General features: G+C 36.2%; 1 protein-coding gene across 1 annotated transcript; it reads left to right on the forward strand.

Moving 5' to 3' along the window:
* Positions 1–5,419: 5,419 nt before the first annotated feature.
* Positions 5,420–18,568, forward strand: LOC129744390 (epidermal growth factor-like protein). The gene is made up of 3 exons (XM_055736896.1): positions 5,420–5,807; positions 5,903–6,393; positions 18,158–18,568. Exons 1-3 carry the CDS (start codon positions 5,496–5,498, stop codon positions 18,471–18,473), a joined length of 1,119 nt encoding a protein of 372 aa, XP_055592871.1. The 5' UTR covers positions 5,420–5,495; the 3' UTR covers positions 18,474–18,568.
* The last annotated feature ends 82 nt before the right edge of the window (positions 18,569–18,650 follow it).

Genomic DNA, 18,650 nt, shown 5'->3' on the forward strand with positions numbered 1-18,650 from the left:
TTAGTTAACATATACATTTTGTCAAAAACAAAACGAAAAAGGTTTTGATAATCGACTTTAGGATGAGATCAAAAGAAATGCAATATGTCATAAGATGACTGAGATATGGCCAAACAAATTTCCAAGTTTTTGAGGGGGTGATCCCAAACTTATGGCCGGTAGCGTATATGGTCAGCAAATTCTAATTCAACGCTGCAAGTACCTCAAAAAAAGTTATTTGGTGAAATTTGTTCCAGGGAATTGCAAGTTACAGCTGTTTTAGTTTGGCGGACCGACTTTTTTCAATTTTAGGCTATTAAGTGATAATAAATTCTTTTATTGAACAAAAAATTTGAGAATTCGAAAGTACATCTACTAGGAAAAGTTCTTAGATTTTATATGAAATCCAGCGTTAGCGAGTGTTTCGTAACGGTTTTTTGCCGCTGGGGGGGGGGGGGGGTGATCACCCCGATCACCCCCCCCCCCCCCCCCCATAGGACCGCGCCTGGCTTGATAAGTACTCGATTCATACCGGAAAACTATATAGAAGCCCCCCTTTTGCCTTCCCACCCTCAACTGCTTGAAAGAGGTAGGAATCCCCAAAAACTCTCTCATAACAAATTTGGCTCTCATATCAAATATCTCCCTTCCACTGGGGATAAAATAAGAGAAGAGGGGAGCACTTCTTTTATCCCAAATGGAAGAATGGAGAAGTCTCTAATAAGTATATAACTAATTTTCGTATCAAAGTGCCCTCCCATGGTAAATTTTGTATTACTTGCTCGATGGAATCTCAAATTATTCGAAAAATGGTGTCTTCTCTCCCTATCACACCATTGTAAGGAGGCAGTGATACAAAATAAGCATAGAAATAGGTCTCGTATCTCCCATGCCAAATTTGGTTTCATTTGCTCGATTAATTCTCAAATTATTTATCAAAATGTATGGGAGCCTTCTTCTCCTAACTAATTCCCCACGTGAAGAACGGAGTGATTTCAAAATATTTTAGAAAGATTTCTTGTATTCGAACACTTTACCATGCCAAATTTGGTTCCATTTGCTTGGTTATATTTCCAGCTGAAAATTTTAAAATATCGGAGTTATCCTTATTTTATACATATTGAAAATTTAAGGGAATTTAAACCTGTGCTGAAGAAACCCTATAAATTTCCCTCGAGAAGACTTCCATTATAAGATCTTTTTTTAATAAATTTTTTGCCTTTTGTGATGGTTCAGAAGAAAATGTAAAAATTCTCGAAAATCATACTTTAAACTTCATCAGAATCTAGAATTTATTTGTTTTCAGATTGAAAGCAAACACATACACATACAGGATCTCAATGAAACTTGACGTTTCTCCAAGAAATTCCTTAAACTTAACACTAAGGATATGATAACTAGCATCGTACACATGCTAAAACCACCAACCCACAGAATGTGTACTTTTTATCCCGTGAAATCGATCTCATAACCGTTAGCTTAGAAGACTTGAACGCTATCCTCTAGGCCACAGGCGGCGACAACTCAAATTACGTTTAACTTTCCTACATCTTACTCTGTGTAAAGCTCTGATTGTGAAAAAATAAATACTAAACTAAGAATTATTAGTTTAAGAATTAAAATTCTGATTTATTCAAAAATCAATTTATTCAAAAATCAAGCCTTAAGTACTGTATGATGAGATTTTAAAAATTGAAAAAGACCAGTTTTTATCAATCAAGATTTAAAATAAAAAATAATGATTCTTCTTTTTTCGAATCAGTATACTGTTAATTCACCTGAAACATCAATGGAAATATTTTTAAGAAATAAGATCATTTTTATCATAATTATCAGTTTTGCTATTTTCGTAATCTTTTTTTCATTTTTTCAATTTTGTAATTTTTGTAATTTTTGTCATTTTTGTAATTTTTGTAATTTTTGTAATTTTTGTAATTTTTGTAATTTTTGTAATTTTTGTAATTTTTGTAATTTTTGTAATTTTTGTAATTTTTGTAATTTTTGTAATTTTTGTAATTTTTGTAATTTTTGTAATTTTTGTAATTTTTGTAATTTTTGTAATTTTTGTAATTTTTGTAATTTTTGTAATTTTTGTAATTTTTGTAATTTTTGTAATTTTTGTAATTTTTGTAATTTTTGTAATTTTGTCATTTTTATCATTTTTATCATTTTTGTCACTTTTGTCATTTTTGTCATTTTTGTCATTTTTGTCATTTTTGTCATTTTTGTCATTTTTGTCATTTTTGTCATTTTTGTCATTTTTGTCATTTTTGTCATTTTTGTCATTTTTGTCATTTTTGTCATTTTTGTCATTTTTGTCATTTTTGTCATTTTTGTCATTTTTGTCATTTTTGTCATTTTTGTCATTTTGTCATTTTTGTCATTTTTGTCATTTTTGTCATTTTTGTCATTTTTGTCATTTTTGTCATTTTTGTCATTTTTGTCATTTTTGTCATTTTTGTCATTTTTGTCATTTTTGTCATTTTTGTCATTTTTGTCATTTTTGTCATTTTTGTCATTTTGTCATTTTTGTCATTTTTGTCATTTTTGTCATTTTTGTCATTTTTGTCATTTTTGTCATTTTTGTCATTTTTGTCATTTTTGTCATTTTTGTCATTTTTGTCATTTTTGTCATTTTTGTCATTTTTGTCATTTTTGTCATTTTTGTCATTTTTGTCATTTTTGTCATTTTTGTCATTTTTGTCATTTTTGTCATTTTTGTCATTTTTGTCATTTTTGTCATTTTTGTCATTTTTGTCATTTTTGTCATTTTTGTCATTTTTGTCATTTTTGTCATTTTTGTCATTTTTGTCATTTTTGTCATTTTTGTCATTTTTGTCATTTTTGTCATTTTTGTCATTTTTGTCATTTTTGTCATTTTTGTCATTTTTGTCATTTTTGCCATTTTTGTCATTTTTGTCATTTTTGTCATTTTTGTCATTTTTGTCATTTTTGTCATTTTTGTCATTTTTGTCATTTTTGTCATTTTTGTCATTTTTGTCATTTTTGTCATTTTTGTCATTTTTGTCATTTTTGTCATTTTTGTCATTTTTGTCATTTTTGTCATTTTTGTCATTTTTATTTTTGTCATTTTTGTCATTTTTGTCATTTTTGTCATTTTTGTCATTTTGGCATTTTTGTCATTTTTGTCATTTTTGTCATTTTTGTCATTTTTGTCATTTTTGTCATTTTTGTCATTTTTGTCATTTTTGTCATTTTTGTCATTTTTGTCATTTTTGTCATTTTTGTCATTTTTGTCATTTTGTCATTTTTGTCATTTTTGTCATTTTTGTCATTTTTGTCATTTTTGTCATTTTTGTCATTTTTGTCATTTTTGTCATTTTTGTCATTTTTGTCATTTTTGTCATTTTTGTCATTTTTGTCATTTTTGTCATTTTTGTCATTTTTGTCATTTTTGTCATTTTGTCATTTTTGTCATTTTTGTCATTTTTGTCATTTTTGTCATTTTTGTCATTTTTGTCATTTTTGTCATTTTTGTCATTTTGTCATTTTTGTCATTTTTGTCATTTTTGTCATTTTTGTCATTTTTGTCATTTTTGTCATTTTTGTCATTTTTGTCATTTTTGTCATTTTTGTCATTTTTGTCATTTTTGTCATTTTTGTCATTTTTGTCATTTTTGTCATTTTTGTCATTTTTGTCATTTTTGTCATTTTTGTCATTTTTGTCATTTTTGTCATTTTTGTCATTTTTGTCATTTTTGTCATTTTTGTCATTTTTGTCATTTTTGTCATTTTTGTCATTTTTGTCATTTTTGTCATTTTTGTCATTTTTGTCATTTTTGTCATTTTTGTCATTTTTGTCATTTTGTCATTTTTGTCATTTTTGTCATTTTTGTCATTTTTGTCATTTTTGTCATTTTTGTCATTTTTGTCATTTTTGTCATTTTTGTCATTTTTGTCATTTTTGTCATTTTTGTCATTTTTGTCATTTTTGTCATTTTTGTCATTTTTGTCATTTTTGTCATTTTTGTCATTTTTGTCATTTTTGTCATTTTTGTCATTTTTGTCATTTTTGTCATTTGTCATTTGGCATTTTTGTCATTTTTGTCATTTTTGTCATTTTTGTCATTTTTGTCATTTTTGTCATTTTTGTCATTTTTGTCATTTTTGTCATTTTTGTCATTTTTGTCATTTTTGTCATTTTTGTCATTTTTGTCATTTTGTCATTTTTGTCATTTTTGTCATTTTTGTCATTTTTGTCATTTTTGTCATTTTTGTCATTTTTGTCATTTTTGTTATTTTTGTCATTTTGGCATTTTTGTCATTTTTGTCATTTTTGTCATTTTTGTCATTTTTGTCATTTTTGTCATTTTTGTCATTTTTGTCATTTTTGTCATTTTTGTCATTTTTGTCATTTTTGTCATTTTTGTCATTTTTGTCATTTTTGTCATTTTTGTCATTTTGGCATTTTTGTCATTTTTGTCATTTTTGTCATTTTTGTCATTTTTGTCATTTTTGTCATTTTTGTCATTTTTGTCATTTTTGTCATTTTTGTCATTTTTGTCATTTTTGTCATTTTTGTCATTTTTGTCATTTTTGTCATTTTTGTCATTTTTGTCATTTTTGTCATTTTTGTCATTTTTGTCATTTTTGTCATTTTTGTCATTTTTGTCATTTTTGTCATTTTTGTCATTTTTGTCATTTTTGTCATTTTTGTCATTTTTGTCATTTTTGTCATTTTTGTCATTTTTGCCATTTTTGTCATTTTTGTCATTTTTGTCATTTTTGTCATTTTTGTCATTTTTGTCATTTTTGTCATTTTTGTCATTTTTGTCATTTTTGTCATTTTTGTCATTTTGTCATTTTTGTCATTTTTGTCATTTTTGTCATTTTTGTCATTTTTGTCATTTTTGTCATTTTTGTCATTTTTGTCATTTTTGTCATTTTTGTCATTTTTGTCATTTGATGATGATATTTGCATCGACTGCCACCCTACTGTATTTGTCTAGAGATCATATCCGCATAGTTGAGTAATGATGAAGAAACCTGTAAGATTTTCAAATTATAACGATTCTCAGAAAATATGTTATCCCATGGAGAGGGATAAAAGACTTCTAACAAAATCCTCCCCTACAAGGGTCCATGATGCCTTCTAATATTCTGATATTGATTTCCGAGAACGGCTCTTTCTGTGGGAGTTGAAACAAGAAATCACTTCCACTTTTGTGCACTTGTTTCTTTCCATTTCGACGCCGCCCGGCTTTCAATCATTTATCAACCAACGACAACGACGTTCTAAACTAAGCTAGCACTGCTGTCGACAAGTTCATAGGGTACCAGAGGCGTTTTTTTTTGTTGATGTACTTTAAGCGCTCTTACATGTTGTTGTTGCTGCTGCTGATATTTGCGTCTGGGGTTGGGTGAATTACCCAGCAGAACACATCTTGACGCTCCCGTTCTTTCCAGAATTCAAACGAATAGCGGAATGCTGTTAAATATCTTAATCCGGTTTGAATTCTCGAACGGACCAGACGTGGTTTGATTGGAATTAGAAAATGAGAAGATTTGCAGTGATTGTTCTGATTTCGGCTTGGGTCCAGCTCGGGTTGGCTCAAAATGGTGTTAAGGGAAGCTGGCGAAAGGGAGCACCCATGGTGATGGTGAATCAAACGACCCTGGTCGAGGATCAACCCGTTGGAACGGGACCGCACATGATGGATTTGCAACGCGGAAATGAGTCCCACAGTGCCTTCGATAAGTTCATGAACAGAACTAAAACCGATATGCCGACTGGCGTTTGCTTCGAGGAAGTTCCCACTATCAGTCTGATCAAACCGATCGGTGGCGTCATTCCGGCAGGAAATGGTGTAAGTATCTACCAACTTTTAACAATGTCAACATCTTCATGTTACTTTAAAATCCTTTTTTCATTTATTTATTTTTTTTGTTTTTTTCCAAACAGTCGGATCTATCTCTGAGTCGGGTTCAGGTTTGCTGCAAAGGCTACGAACGCAACGTTCACAACTTCCGGAAGTGCGATCCCGTTTGCGAGCGACCTTGCGTGAATAGCCTATGCGTGGGCCCTAACAGCTGTCAGTGTTATCCGGACTTCGTTAAGAATCAGCAGGACCAATGTGTTCCAACGTGTCCGATCGGATGTGACAACGGGGAGTGCAGTCTAGAAATGGGAATGTGTATCTGCAAGGATGGCTTCGAGCTGGATCATAGCCACAAGTTTTGCATTCCCAGATGCACCGGAGGATGTGGGGATGGTCGTTGCGTGGCGATAGAAAAATGTGAATGTAACGCAGGACATGTGCCAGATGAACAGGGAAAATGTGTGCCTTACTGTGAGGGAGGATGTGGGAATGGGGAATGTATCGCTCCCAGTGTTTGTCAGTGCCGGCCAGGTTACGAGCTTGGCGATGAGGATTGTGAACCTATCTGTTCCAAGTAAGTATTGGAAATACTAGTTTAGTTTAGTTTTATTCGTGAAATTTGGGGCAGTATTGACTTAAAAATTTGATTGATTACAATAGTTGACCTTTCTCACTAATATTTTAGGGAGGTTTTTTTATTCAAAATCAGTGTAAAATCTTCATAGTTTTCAAAAATGGTGGCATTTTCTTCGTGACACCATTATCACTTTTGACCAGGTGGTCAAAAATACTTGAAGTTTTGTACCAAAGTAAAAAATATTCCATACAAACCTAAAAGTTCAAATTTTCTCATGTAAACGTTACTTAAAAATTCTGCAAAAAATCATGGATGAAGAGCTTTTAAGACCATAGGGTTTGAGAAATTCAAAAATGACCCCAATCGACTCAGTCTAATGTCACCAGCTTGAACAATTTTAAGGTGATTTTTACGAAAATTATTAGACAAGCATTTTTTGACACACCAAGAGCATTTGATGAGTTACCACGATTTCTTAAGAAAATTTCATCCAACAATAAATTTTAACACAACGAGATTATTTACCGTAGGGGAGAGTGTGGTATCATAGGCCATAGGAAAACATGGGACACTTTTAATATCTCGGATGTGTGTTTTTGTCGTCGCTCTGCGTAAACATATTTCCATATGTTGTTAACTTGTGTTTGTATCATTTTTTTTTATTTAACAAGCACACGCACATTTCATCGAAAGGCAACCTAAAGTTCATAACAAAAATATGCTCATATGTTTATGTTCATAGTTTTGTTTTACTCTTTCTCATGAAATAGCATTAAGTGATTCAAACGCAATTAATTTGCAAAAAATAATAATCCAGAACAAAGTTGATTTTAAAGTGCCTTCTGAAAATCTTTAAGGTGTGTCCCAAAAGATTTGTTGTTTCCAACTCTATTATGATCGCCAAATTTAGATGACTGAGTTTTTGAAAAGTTTAAATTCACGAGTACGAAATAGAAGTGACTTTTTTTCAACAGCCAGTCACAGATTGCTGTTTTGACTGATCGGGGGCATTGATGGAAATGTGAAATGTAAACAATGAATGGACAATTATTCCACTTTCATCCAAGCATGTCAACAGTTATGAGCACTGGGTACACTTGCTGAAGTGAAAAAGTGAAAATGTGGCTGAATCAAAGCAATCAAAAGATTCCCTTTAATTCTCATTTAAAAAATAAAGGGAATTATTCGATTGCTTTGATTCAGTAGAACTCACCAACTAGGCTCACAACAAATATTAGAGTGAAAATGTAAAGCGATAGAAAAGGTCATCACTTTGAGTGAAATTTCCGTTACTTTAGATTAGCCTGATTTTGCCTGATTTTTATTTCACCAGTTCCTTGATTTTTGAAAAAAAAAAAATGTTGGCAACCCTATGCGCAATAGATTTTTCCGGAGGAGGGAATTTTCTTCATCAGGGGATATGAGTGCTCTCGCTCACCCTTATGTGTTGACAATCTCACTTTTGAATGCAGTGCGATTTATCTTTCCCCGCACAGTTTGGGGGAGCTGACGAAATAAATTGTATTCTTTTTCACTGGATAAACTGAACTCAGGAGTTCTGCCATCTATGATTGTCATATTGACCAGGCATGTTAAAATCGCGAGTCTACATTCATACTCGCACTTTGCCATTTTTGCAGATCGATTTTATTTCGTTAAGCGGGCCATAGACTACACAAATGGCGTGTGCAAATTCAATGATTCCACGACGATTGTTGGATCTATGCTCGCCCACACACGATACAAACAAATTTGGCGCGAACACAAACGATTACTGGCGAAAACAGCAACAGCAACAACAAAAAACCACCTTCTCCCACCTGGGGCAGAGTAAATGGCCTGAATGTTGTACAAACAGCACCATAAACCATGCCACAGAGGGTGGTTTGTACAAAATATTTCGATCCGGACCGATTTTACTCAAACTGTTTGCGCGATCATTCAAGCAGTGCCATACACGATGCAAATCGTGTTCACAGCGAAGAAATTTCGTCGAATTTCATCGCATTTGTACAAATGTTGTGTAGTCTGTAGCCCGCTGAGCTTCGGATAAACTCGGTCGAGTTTACAGCAATCAAAGGAAACATCAGCTAGACGAACGTACAGTTTTGCGCAGAGATGCCAATGTGCCTGATTTTTCAGGGATTGCCTGATTGTTCGAGGCTCTGCCTGACATCCTGATAAGCCATTGAATTTCCCTGATTTTCGAAAATATGCCTGATTTTTGCGAATGTGATGAAAAATGGGTAGTAACGAACTGAATTAGGTACCATTGTTGAAGTTAAATAGTGAAAATGTGGCTGAATCAAAGCAATCGAAACGTTCCCTTTCATTGTTATTTAAAAAAGGGAATTAAAGGGAATCTTTCTCTTGCTTTGGTTGAGTAGAATTATTCAACAAAGTAGGCTCACAACACATATTGAAGTGAAAATGTGGAGTGATGACCAAAAAAAGAAAGGTCATCTTTTGGAGCGAAATTTCCGTTACTTACGTAGCCTGATTTTGCCTGATTTTTATTTCACCAGTCCCTGATTTTTGAAAAATGTTGGTAACCCTGGTTCTGCGAATTCAAAATTCATACTCGTGTTCCTTCGGCAGCCGAACTGATCAATCGGAAAAGGCAGCGGGGCGTAGTTGTAGAGACAAAGGAACGGCATTTTGTGTTCGGTAAACTTCGTTCTGTTGCTTCGTTGTGTGATGCTTTGAAAATATCAATGCCGAAGTGTTGCCACATCGAAATCTGTACCGCTCATCGAAAAAATCTTTTTAATCTGTACCGAAAACTCAAAAATCTGTACCAAAATCTGTACCGAAAAAAACTAAGTTCTGCATTCAATGTGTTGAAATGTGAAGATTTTTTTTTCTTTTTTATTCTTAAAAAAGTACTTTTATTATTGCTCATAGTACTTTTTGTGAAACTCATTTAATAATTTTTATTTTTTCTCTTTACAAAACGGACATTAAAAAATATTTTTCATAAATAACTCTCCTAACATTCATTATTGTACATGGTTTACTTAAAACGATTTTTGAGCGTCGTATTTAATACGACATTTTTCGATCCGCAGGTTAATCTTAAATATTGTGAATCTTAATAAAAAAAAACTAAGAAAGGTCGCTGGTGAACTGGCAACAAAACACAGACTTCGAATAATCTAGTACTTTACTCCGGACTTCCGAAGTAAAATTTAGTGCTGGCCCGTTATAACTTTTTGTTCTAAGGATGGCGTCCATTGTCAACACCTAGTCGATTACGAACTTTAGTTTTATTGGCATTTACTTGTGAGAAAATGCGCTAAACCACTGCTGAAGAGTGGGGGTTTTTATTCAGATATTTAATTCTGTCTTGAGTTGATGGACTGTTTTCGTATTGTGTCAGCGTTACAGTTTGATTTTTAACATCCTTTATATGAGAGTCTACTTCCCAGTAAGGAACTCCTATCATCGAAATAATAAAGGCTAACTTTTGACTTATTTTCTATGAAGTTTTAAATAAACTGGATAAAAGCAAAGTGTAGACACTTTTTTCAATTTTTAAAAGTCAAAAATCTGTACAAATCTGTAACAAATTTTGTAAATCTGTCATCTGTACGTACAGATTCTGTACCAAAAATGAGCTAAAAAATCTGAACCTGTCTAGATAAATCTGTACATGTGGCGACCATGAGAACTGTTCGTTTTGTGTGCGTCGGCGTGTAGACGGCATTCGTGTCTAATTTATTTATTTACATAGTATTCCGTCTTACGACATAACTTGACGAACATAATTCTTAAAATTCACTCGGTTCATAGCAACCGTTCTCCAATTTCTCGGGCACCCCACGTTCGCCAGATCACGCTCCACTTGGTCTAACCACCTCGCTCGTTGCGCCCCCGCTCGTCTTGTTCCTACCGGATTCGTAGCGAACACCTGTTTTGCAGGACAGTCGTCCGAAATTCTCGCAACATGTCTAGCCCAGCGTATCCGGCCAGCCTTCATCACCTTCTGGATACTGGGTTCGCCGTAGAGTCGCGCGAGCTCGTGGTTCATCCTTCGCCTCCACATTCCGTTCTCCTGTACGCCGCCAAAGATGGTTCTTAACACTCGTCGCTCAAATACTCCGAGTGTACGTAGGTCCTCCTCGAGCAATATCCATGTCTCGTGCCCGTAGAGAACAACCGGTCCAATAAGCGTCATATACAGGTTACACTTCGTGTGAGGGCTAAGTCTTCTCGACCGCAGTTGCTTGTGGAGTCCATAGTAGGCACGACTTCCGCTGATAATTCGCCTCCGGATCTCACGGCTAGTGTCATTGTCTGCAGTCACCAGTGAGCCGAGATAGACAAAGTCTTCGACTATCTCCAGCTCGTCGCCGTCGATCGTGACCTTGTTATTACTGGACAAGCGGGTTCGTTCGGTCTCGGATCCGCAGGCCAGCATGTACTTCGTCTTGGACGTATTAATTATCAACCCAATCTTTCCTGCTTCGCGTTTAAGTTTGCGGTAGATCTCCTCCACCGCCGCAGATGATCTGCCGACTATATCAATGTCATCGGCAAAGCAGATAAGTTGACTGGATCTGTTGAAAATCGTGCCCCGAATTTCGCCCACCGCTCGTCGAATAACACCTTCTAGCGCCACGTTGAACATCATGCAGGATAGACCATCACCTTGTCGAAGCCCCCTGCGCGATTCGAATTTTTTTTTTTTTTGTATGCTTTATTTATCGAGGGATTAACGATACGTTTTCACCCTTCGCGATTCGAATGAACTCGACAATTCACCCGAAATCCGCACACAGCACTGCGTTCCATCCATCGTCGCCTTGATTAGTCTGATCAGCTTCTCGTCCATGAGTTTCCATAGCTCGTTACGGTCGATCGTGTCGTATGCGGCTTTGAAGTCGATGAATAGATGGTGCGTAGGGACTTGGTGTTCACGGCATTTTCGGAGGATTTGCCGTAATGTGAATATCTGGTCCGTCGTAGACCGTCCCTCCATGAAGCCGGCCTGATGACTTCCCACGAATCTGTTTGCTTGTGGCGTTAGGCGGCGGAGTAAGATTCGGGACAACACTTTGTAGGCGGCATTGAGGACAGTGATCGCTCGGTAGTTCTCACAGTCCAATTTGTCGCCCTTCTTGTAGATAGGGCATATTACCCCCTCCTTCCACTCCTCCGGTAGCTGTTCTATGTCCCAGATCCGGATTATCAACCGGTGTAGGCAATCGGCCAACCTGTCCAGGCCCATTTTGATGAGTTCGGCTGCGATGCCATCCTTTCCAGCCGACTTGTTTCTATTCAGCTGGCGAATGGCTTCCTTAACTTCACTCATCGTTGGGAGTGGCTCGTCTTCGTCGTTGGCTACGCCGGCGATATACCTTCCCCCACCGTCTTGATCTCCTACATGTGCGCCGTTCAGGTGTTCATCGAAGTGCTGCTTCCACCTTTTGATCACCTCACGATTGTCCGTCAGGATACCCCCGTCCTTATCCCGGCACATTTCGGCTTGCGGCACGAAGCCTTTGCGGGATGCGTTGAGTTTCTGATAGAACTTTCGTGTTTCTTGGGAACGATGCAGCTGCTCCAGCTCCTCGAGCTCCTCCTCCTCCAGGCGGCGCTTTTTCTCATGGAAAAGTCGGACTCGCTGCCTCTTCCGCTGTCGGTGATTTTCCACATTTCGACGGGTGCCTCTCTGCACTACTGCCGCCCGCGCGGCATTCTCTTCGTCCATCACCCTCCTACACTCCTCGTCGAACCAGTCGTTCCGTCGAGATCGCTCCACATAACCGATGACGTTCTCCGCAGCACTGTTTATGGCTGTTTTGATGGTATCCCAACAGTCCTCGAGAGGGGTTTCATCAAGCTCGCCCTCTGCCGGCAGCGCTGCTTCGACCGATTGCGCGTAGTCTGCCGCGACCTCAGGTTGCTTCAGTCGCGCGATATTTAACCGAGGCGGGCGCCGATTTCGTGTGTTATTTACTACGAAGAGTTTTGGGCGCATCTTCACCATCACCAGATAATGGTCCGACTCGATGTTGGCGCCCCGACAGGATCTGACGTCGATGATGTCCGAGAAGTGCCGGCTGTTGATCAAAATGTGGTCGATCTGTGATTGAGTTTGGTACGGTGATCTCCAGGTGTACTTGTGTGGGAGGCGGTGCTGAAAAAAGGTACTACGTACGGCAATTCGTTTGGAGGCGGCGAAATCGATAAGTTTGAGGCCGTTTTCGTTGGTCAGCTGGTGCGCACTGAACCTTCCAATTGTCGGTTTGAATTCCTCCTCCTGGCCGACCTGAGCATTGAAATCCCCGATGACGATCTTGATATCATGTTTTGGGCAACGATCGTATTCACGCTCCAGCTGCGCGTAGAATTCGTCTTTGTCGTCACCGGTACTTCCGAGGTGAGGGCTGTGCACGTTGATGATGCTGATGTTGAAGAACCGGCCCTTTATTCTCAACCGGCACATTCGTGAGTTGATCTGCCACCACCCGATCACGCGCTTTTGCATCTTTCCCATCACTATAAAAGCTGTTCCAAGCTCGTGTGTGTTGCCGCAGCTCTGGTAGATGGCACGACCATCTGGATACGTTCGTACCGTGGAGCCCTTCCAGCATACCTCCTGCAGCGCTACGATGTCAAATTTGCGGCTCTTCAATTCGTTGGAGAGCATGTGGGTACTGCCCACAATAATTAGAGATCGGCAGTTCCATGTTCCAAGTTTCCAATCGCTAGTCCCTTTTCGTCGCGTGGGTCTTTGCCGATTTCCATCCGAAATTTGTTGTTCGTTGTTCGTTGGTTATGTTTATTGTAGTCACAGGCTCGCAAGGCCCGCAGCTAACCCCCCCTATCTCGCAGGAGGACCGTCGTGATGTTGCTGTTTTGGGTCCCGAACACCACCAGGACGCTGTTGCACTCCGCACGCCGCCCCTGATATGGAGAACAGACGCGTACGAAGCCCCCTAACTCAGTCTGCATGCGACCAAAGCATCCACCGGGGTTGGGTACCCGATCTCCGCTAGGATTGCTCGCACCCCAGCTAGCACCACGGGGAGGTAGAGAATCGGAGTTGCAGACAAAAGGTGATATGACCACTACCCGAAGGTTGGGTGTATGGGGTCTCGAGTTGCACATTGTCTACTTCACTAGCCGGCATTCGTGTCTAGTTAATGATTAATGATTATAATAAAAGTTTTTTCATGGAAATAAGCTAAAAAAAAGTAGATACAGTTGCGTTCAAAAAAGAATGAAATCGCGTGAAGCTGCGAACCCACTTCCAACTTTGACAAGCTGCCATTTCTCTCTCGATTGATATTTTTTCATGAAAATTTCACACAATATATTTCAACTATCCTACAAACACTCCACAAAATTTGAAGTCTTTACATAGACGGAAAACAAAGATACAGCTATTCCCGTAAAAAAGGGAAATTTGGAATTGCTTCACTAAATTTGCTGTATCTTTGACAATTTTCATTGAAAAATCTTGAAATTTGGTCCAAAGATGTAAAAATGTTTGATCTAATACCAGGCCAAGTTTCGCCAAAATCAATGAACGTGATCAAAAATGGTGCCGGGTTGAAACTGAGGTTCATTTTCGCTCAGCATACGATTTCATTCTTTTTTGGACGGATGTTTACATGGAAAACATCGTAATCCATGTATTCTTGGTATTTTCTTTCACAAAACCAAAATCTATCACCAAGAATGTTGTAAATTGATAGGAACTTTATTCTTGCTTTGTTTAGAAACAGAAATTATTCCAACAGAACTGGTATTGAAACACAAGAGCGAATAGAATATTCGCTTTAATTGTGGATCAAATTTGTTTATCGGTATAATTAGCAGGTCATTTGTGAAACTCTCTTCTTCTTATTTTGAACTCTGTTGAAACATTTTCTCGTTCGAAACAAAGTACGAATGAAGTTTTTAGCAATTTACAACATTCTTTGTGATAAATTTTGGTTTTGTGAAAGAAAATACCAAGAATACATGGATTACGATGTTTTCCATGTAAACATCCGTCCAAAAAAGAATGAAATCGTCTGCTGGGCGATAATGAACCTCTTTTTCAACCCGGCACCATTTTTGATCACGTTCATCGATTTCGACGAAACTTGGCCTGGTATTAGATCAAACATTTTTACATCTTTGGACCAAATTTCAAGATTTTTCAATGAAAATTGTCAAAGATATAACAAATTTGGTGAAGCAACTCCAAATTTCCCTTTTTCACGGGAATAGCTGTATTTTTGTTTTCCGTCTATGTAAAGACTTCAAATTTTGTGGAGTGTTTGTAGGATAGTTGAAATATATTGTGTGAAATTTTCATGAAAAAATATCAACCGAGAGAGAAATGGCAGCTTGTCAAAGTTGGAAGTGGGTACGCAGCTTCACGCGATTTCATTCTTTTTTGAACGCAACTGTATAAAAAATCGTTCGATTTTGGCAGCACAAAATGTTCGGGCATGTTGATAACATCAAACGGGGTCTGAGATATTATTGCCAAAGGATGCATTAATAACGAAGCACATCATAACATTCACATTTTTTATTATCTTACATTATAAAGAAGTAATGGAGCAAAACAAAGGGACCACGATACCCTACTGCCCAATTAAAATCAATATCTTCCACTCTACAGAAGAAATACAACTCAAACAATTTTAGAGTGATCTTCTTCATGCTTAAAATGCTAATATTTATGCTTTGATCTAATAAGAATACTAAAATACTCTTTTTTTACCAAAGTTTATTTCAACGATAAAGAATAAAATCAAACATTTTTTAAAGACAATTTCAACCATCAAAACGTGAGGGAATAATGTTTTAAAATTTTAAATATTTAAAAAAATCCATTTTTAGAGTTTTAAATATTTATGGCAACACTAAAGAGTGTTTCAAAGATGTTCAAATTAAAGGTTTTCCAGCCAAAATTGTCATTCGTCATGAATGCGAGTTACTATGACTTCCAGGAACAAATTTAAACAAGTTTCAAATTTCTTTTGATTTCCTTTTCAGAACAATATTGGAAATTCAAGAATTTCAATGAAATTCCAAACCATAACAATGGGTGGTATGAAAAAAACCAAGTAATTGCTTTTGCTAAACTAAATCGAGCAGTCGAGCAGTCGCTTAAAGCAATTGCTTCGGTTGTTATGAATAAAGATTTTTTGACAGCTGTTTTCTCAGGCAGGAGCTTTTACTTTTAGAACAAGCTAGTTTGGTATGAATAAAGCTCAAATCTGAAGCAATTGCTCGACAAATCTCCTAGCAATAGCTTTATTTTCTAAGCATGCTCGGTAGCAGACTTTTCCAATAAAAAATTCTTTAATAACGTCATGAACTTATCAAATTAGCAATATTTCACTTCAAAACAATTCAGAATGGCATTTTCAACATGGATAAAGAAAATTCGAAGTGATAACCCAACTTTTTTTATATTCCTGTCGATAAAATTAAACAAATCAATTAGTAAATATTTCAAATTAAAAAAAATCCTGCTATAGTGGAAGAAATCCCAATTGGCTCAAAGTAAGAAATAAATTGTAATAATTTAAAATATTATACAGATCTATCATTTTTATATAATTTTGTAATAATCCTATGATTTAAAAAAAAATCTAAATTAAAATGCGTGCCTATTGCTATTTTTTATACATTGGATTATCCCGATCCGAATACATGTGGAAGAGCTTATGATAAATATTAAAGTTAGGCAATTTTTTGTTTGACAATATTCGAATATGTTTTTATTTTTCTTTAAACATCAACATACGAGCACGCATTTACCAAAAAAATTCCGGTCGTTCTTACACCCACCAACCGCTTCGTCGACTTCAAGGCTACTTTAGCCGTACTTTTCAATTTTCTGATCGTCTTCTTTCATTTTACTTTAGAAAACTTCAGATTCTGCTGGTTGGATAGCTCTATTTTTCGAAGCAAAAGCTATGTTCTAAGACTTTAGTACACATCCGCTAAGCAAATGTTTATTCATACCAAACTAAGCAAATGCTTTGGACTTTTGCTTTGATTGATTTCGAGCTAAGTAAAAGCTATCGAAGCAATTGCTAAACCTTATTCATACCACTAAATGTTCTTGCTATTTTAAGAGAATATTCAACCATATCACTAAAACAACATTTTCCAACATTCACTTCAGCAGTGTTGCTAGATTCTTCTTATGAAATACCCGCAATAAGCTTCATGTATAACATCACATGGAAAGAAATTATGTAGGGGAGAGTGGGGTATCGTGGGCCATGGGGAAACGTGGGCCACTTTTTATATCTCAGATGTGTGTTGAGATAAAAATTTCAAACCAACTGTCATCGTCGTCGCTTGGCGTGAGCATATATTCCTATATGTTGTTGGCTGAAATACGCATCATATGCTTCTTTTATTTATCAAGCCTTAAAAAGTTAGAAAAATTTACTTACATAATTAAAAAAATACCCGCTAATTTCATCGATGGGGAACCTAAAGTGCATAACAAAAATATGCTCATACGCTTATGATCTTAGTTTTGTCATGATCTTTCACGTGGAAAAGGAATTTTTGATGAAATATCAATAAGTCACACAAACGCAACCAATTTGCAAATCATAGCTTGTGGGGAATCGTGGGCCACACATCTTGAATCACCTATATTTTTATGTTTTTATACACATTCAGAACTTAAAATACGTTTTACCTATCTGTAAAGTTTTCTTATGCGAAATGAATAGTTATGAAAAATATTTTGTCCATCTTATATAAGAAATTTTACCAAAACGTTCGCGAGCCAGGTTTTGGAATCTATGCGATCATACATAGCTCTCTTTTTTATTTCATCATCATCATCAAATAATGAAATGAATTAGGAAATCACAGTATTGAGTCAACTCATGAACTTTGCATGATATTTGGTCAATTTGGATTTGGTGGCCCACGATTCCCCACCGTTTTTCAAAATCTAAAAAATATTACTTTTTTTCAAACAGTCAGAATTTGAGGAAAATAACTTATTAAAAATTTAAAAAAAATACCTTATGATACCTTGAAAATGTAGAAAATCATACCATTTTTTATTTTCATTTTATCTTTTATAATAAAGAAGTTATGGAACAACGAAAAAAAGTGGCCCATGATTCCCCACTCTCCCATACATATTACAGAAAGTCCACAAATGCCATCTTCGAACAAAATGTCCTATTTTTCCATACAAAACTTCAAATCAAAACCCATGTTCCTTAATGCCGTTTTAAATATTTAAAATCACACTGGTTTTAGCAAGGAATGTTTTTACATAACTTAAACATGAAGAAAGGTGCAGTGTTAGATATTTGAAATTAAAATTGTACTATCTAACTGCTTAAAAACTAAATTCTTAGGTGGTAGACATTGAATATTAAAATTTCAAAGCTTTTGGACCAGTAATAAATTCTAAAATCAGAGAGATGTTTTCGGATACAAATTCATATGAGTCTTTCAGAGTTAAAAAAGTATGAGTGCAAAAATCATCAATTTTTGATTAGTTATGGAAAACGTTTTTTCCTATTTCAAATTATGTTTGGTGAATTTTTCACATTCTTTTAATATTTTTTACGTTCGAACGGAAGAAATTTTTTTCGTTAAAGGTATGGTCACGATAACTTATAAACGTGATTTCTCGAAAGTAGCTTTTATGCAATTATCCCCCTTTGGCTGCAAAAGAATTATACGCAGTTACTAAGAAAAGTTTTTGACATCAATGAAATTTATTAAGAAAATTGAAATAGGTTCGTATCTATCGTTACAGCGGATGTTTCAATGGAGTTTGCACTGCACCGGAAACGTGCTCCTGCAAACCGGGCTACAAGATGGGACCTTCGGAGAACAAATGCGAACCGACCTGCGATCGCCCCTGCCTGAACGGAGTTTGTTCCGGTCCAAATACTTGCAACTGCCATCGTGGATACGTGCTTGATGAGGTGGACCCCCTGAAGTGTCTTCCCCACTGCCCCAACGGATGCCCGAATGGTGTTTGCTCCGGTCCCAATATGTGTCTCTGCAATGCTGGCTACATTAAAGATCGTAGCTTGAAGGGAAGTCAGACGTGTGTCAAGAGAGTTTAGGATGGTTCCCCGGATGTCCGAAATGTTTTTCGTGGAATTTTGGCACGATTTTTTTTCGTCTTCAGTAAATGCGATAAGAAATAAAGACAACTGTGTTTAAGTGATTCATAGAAAACCTCTATACCCATTCGAAAGTTCTGCAAAAATAATGATTTTGATAATGACGCTCTCTGTCCG

The sequence above is a fragment of the Uranotaenia lowii genome, chromosome 2, assembly GCF_029784155.1.
Source record: "Uranotaenia lowii strain MFRU-FL chromosome 2, ASM2978415v1, whole genome shotgun sequence".
Taxonomy (NCBI): domain Eukaryota; kingdom Metazoa; phylum Arthropoda; class Insecta; order Diptera; family Culicidae; genus Uranotaenia; species Uranotaenia lowii.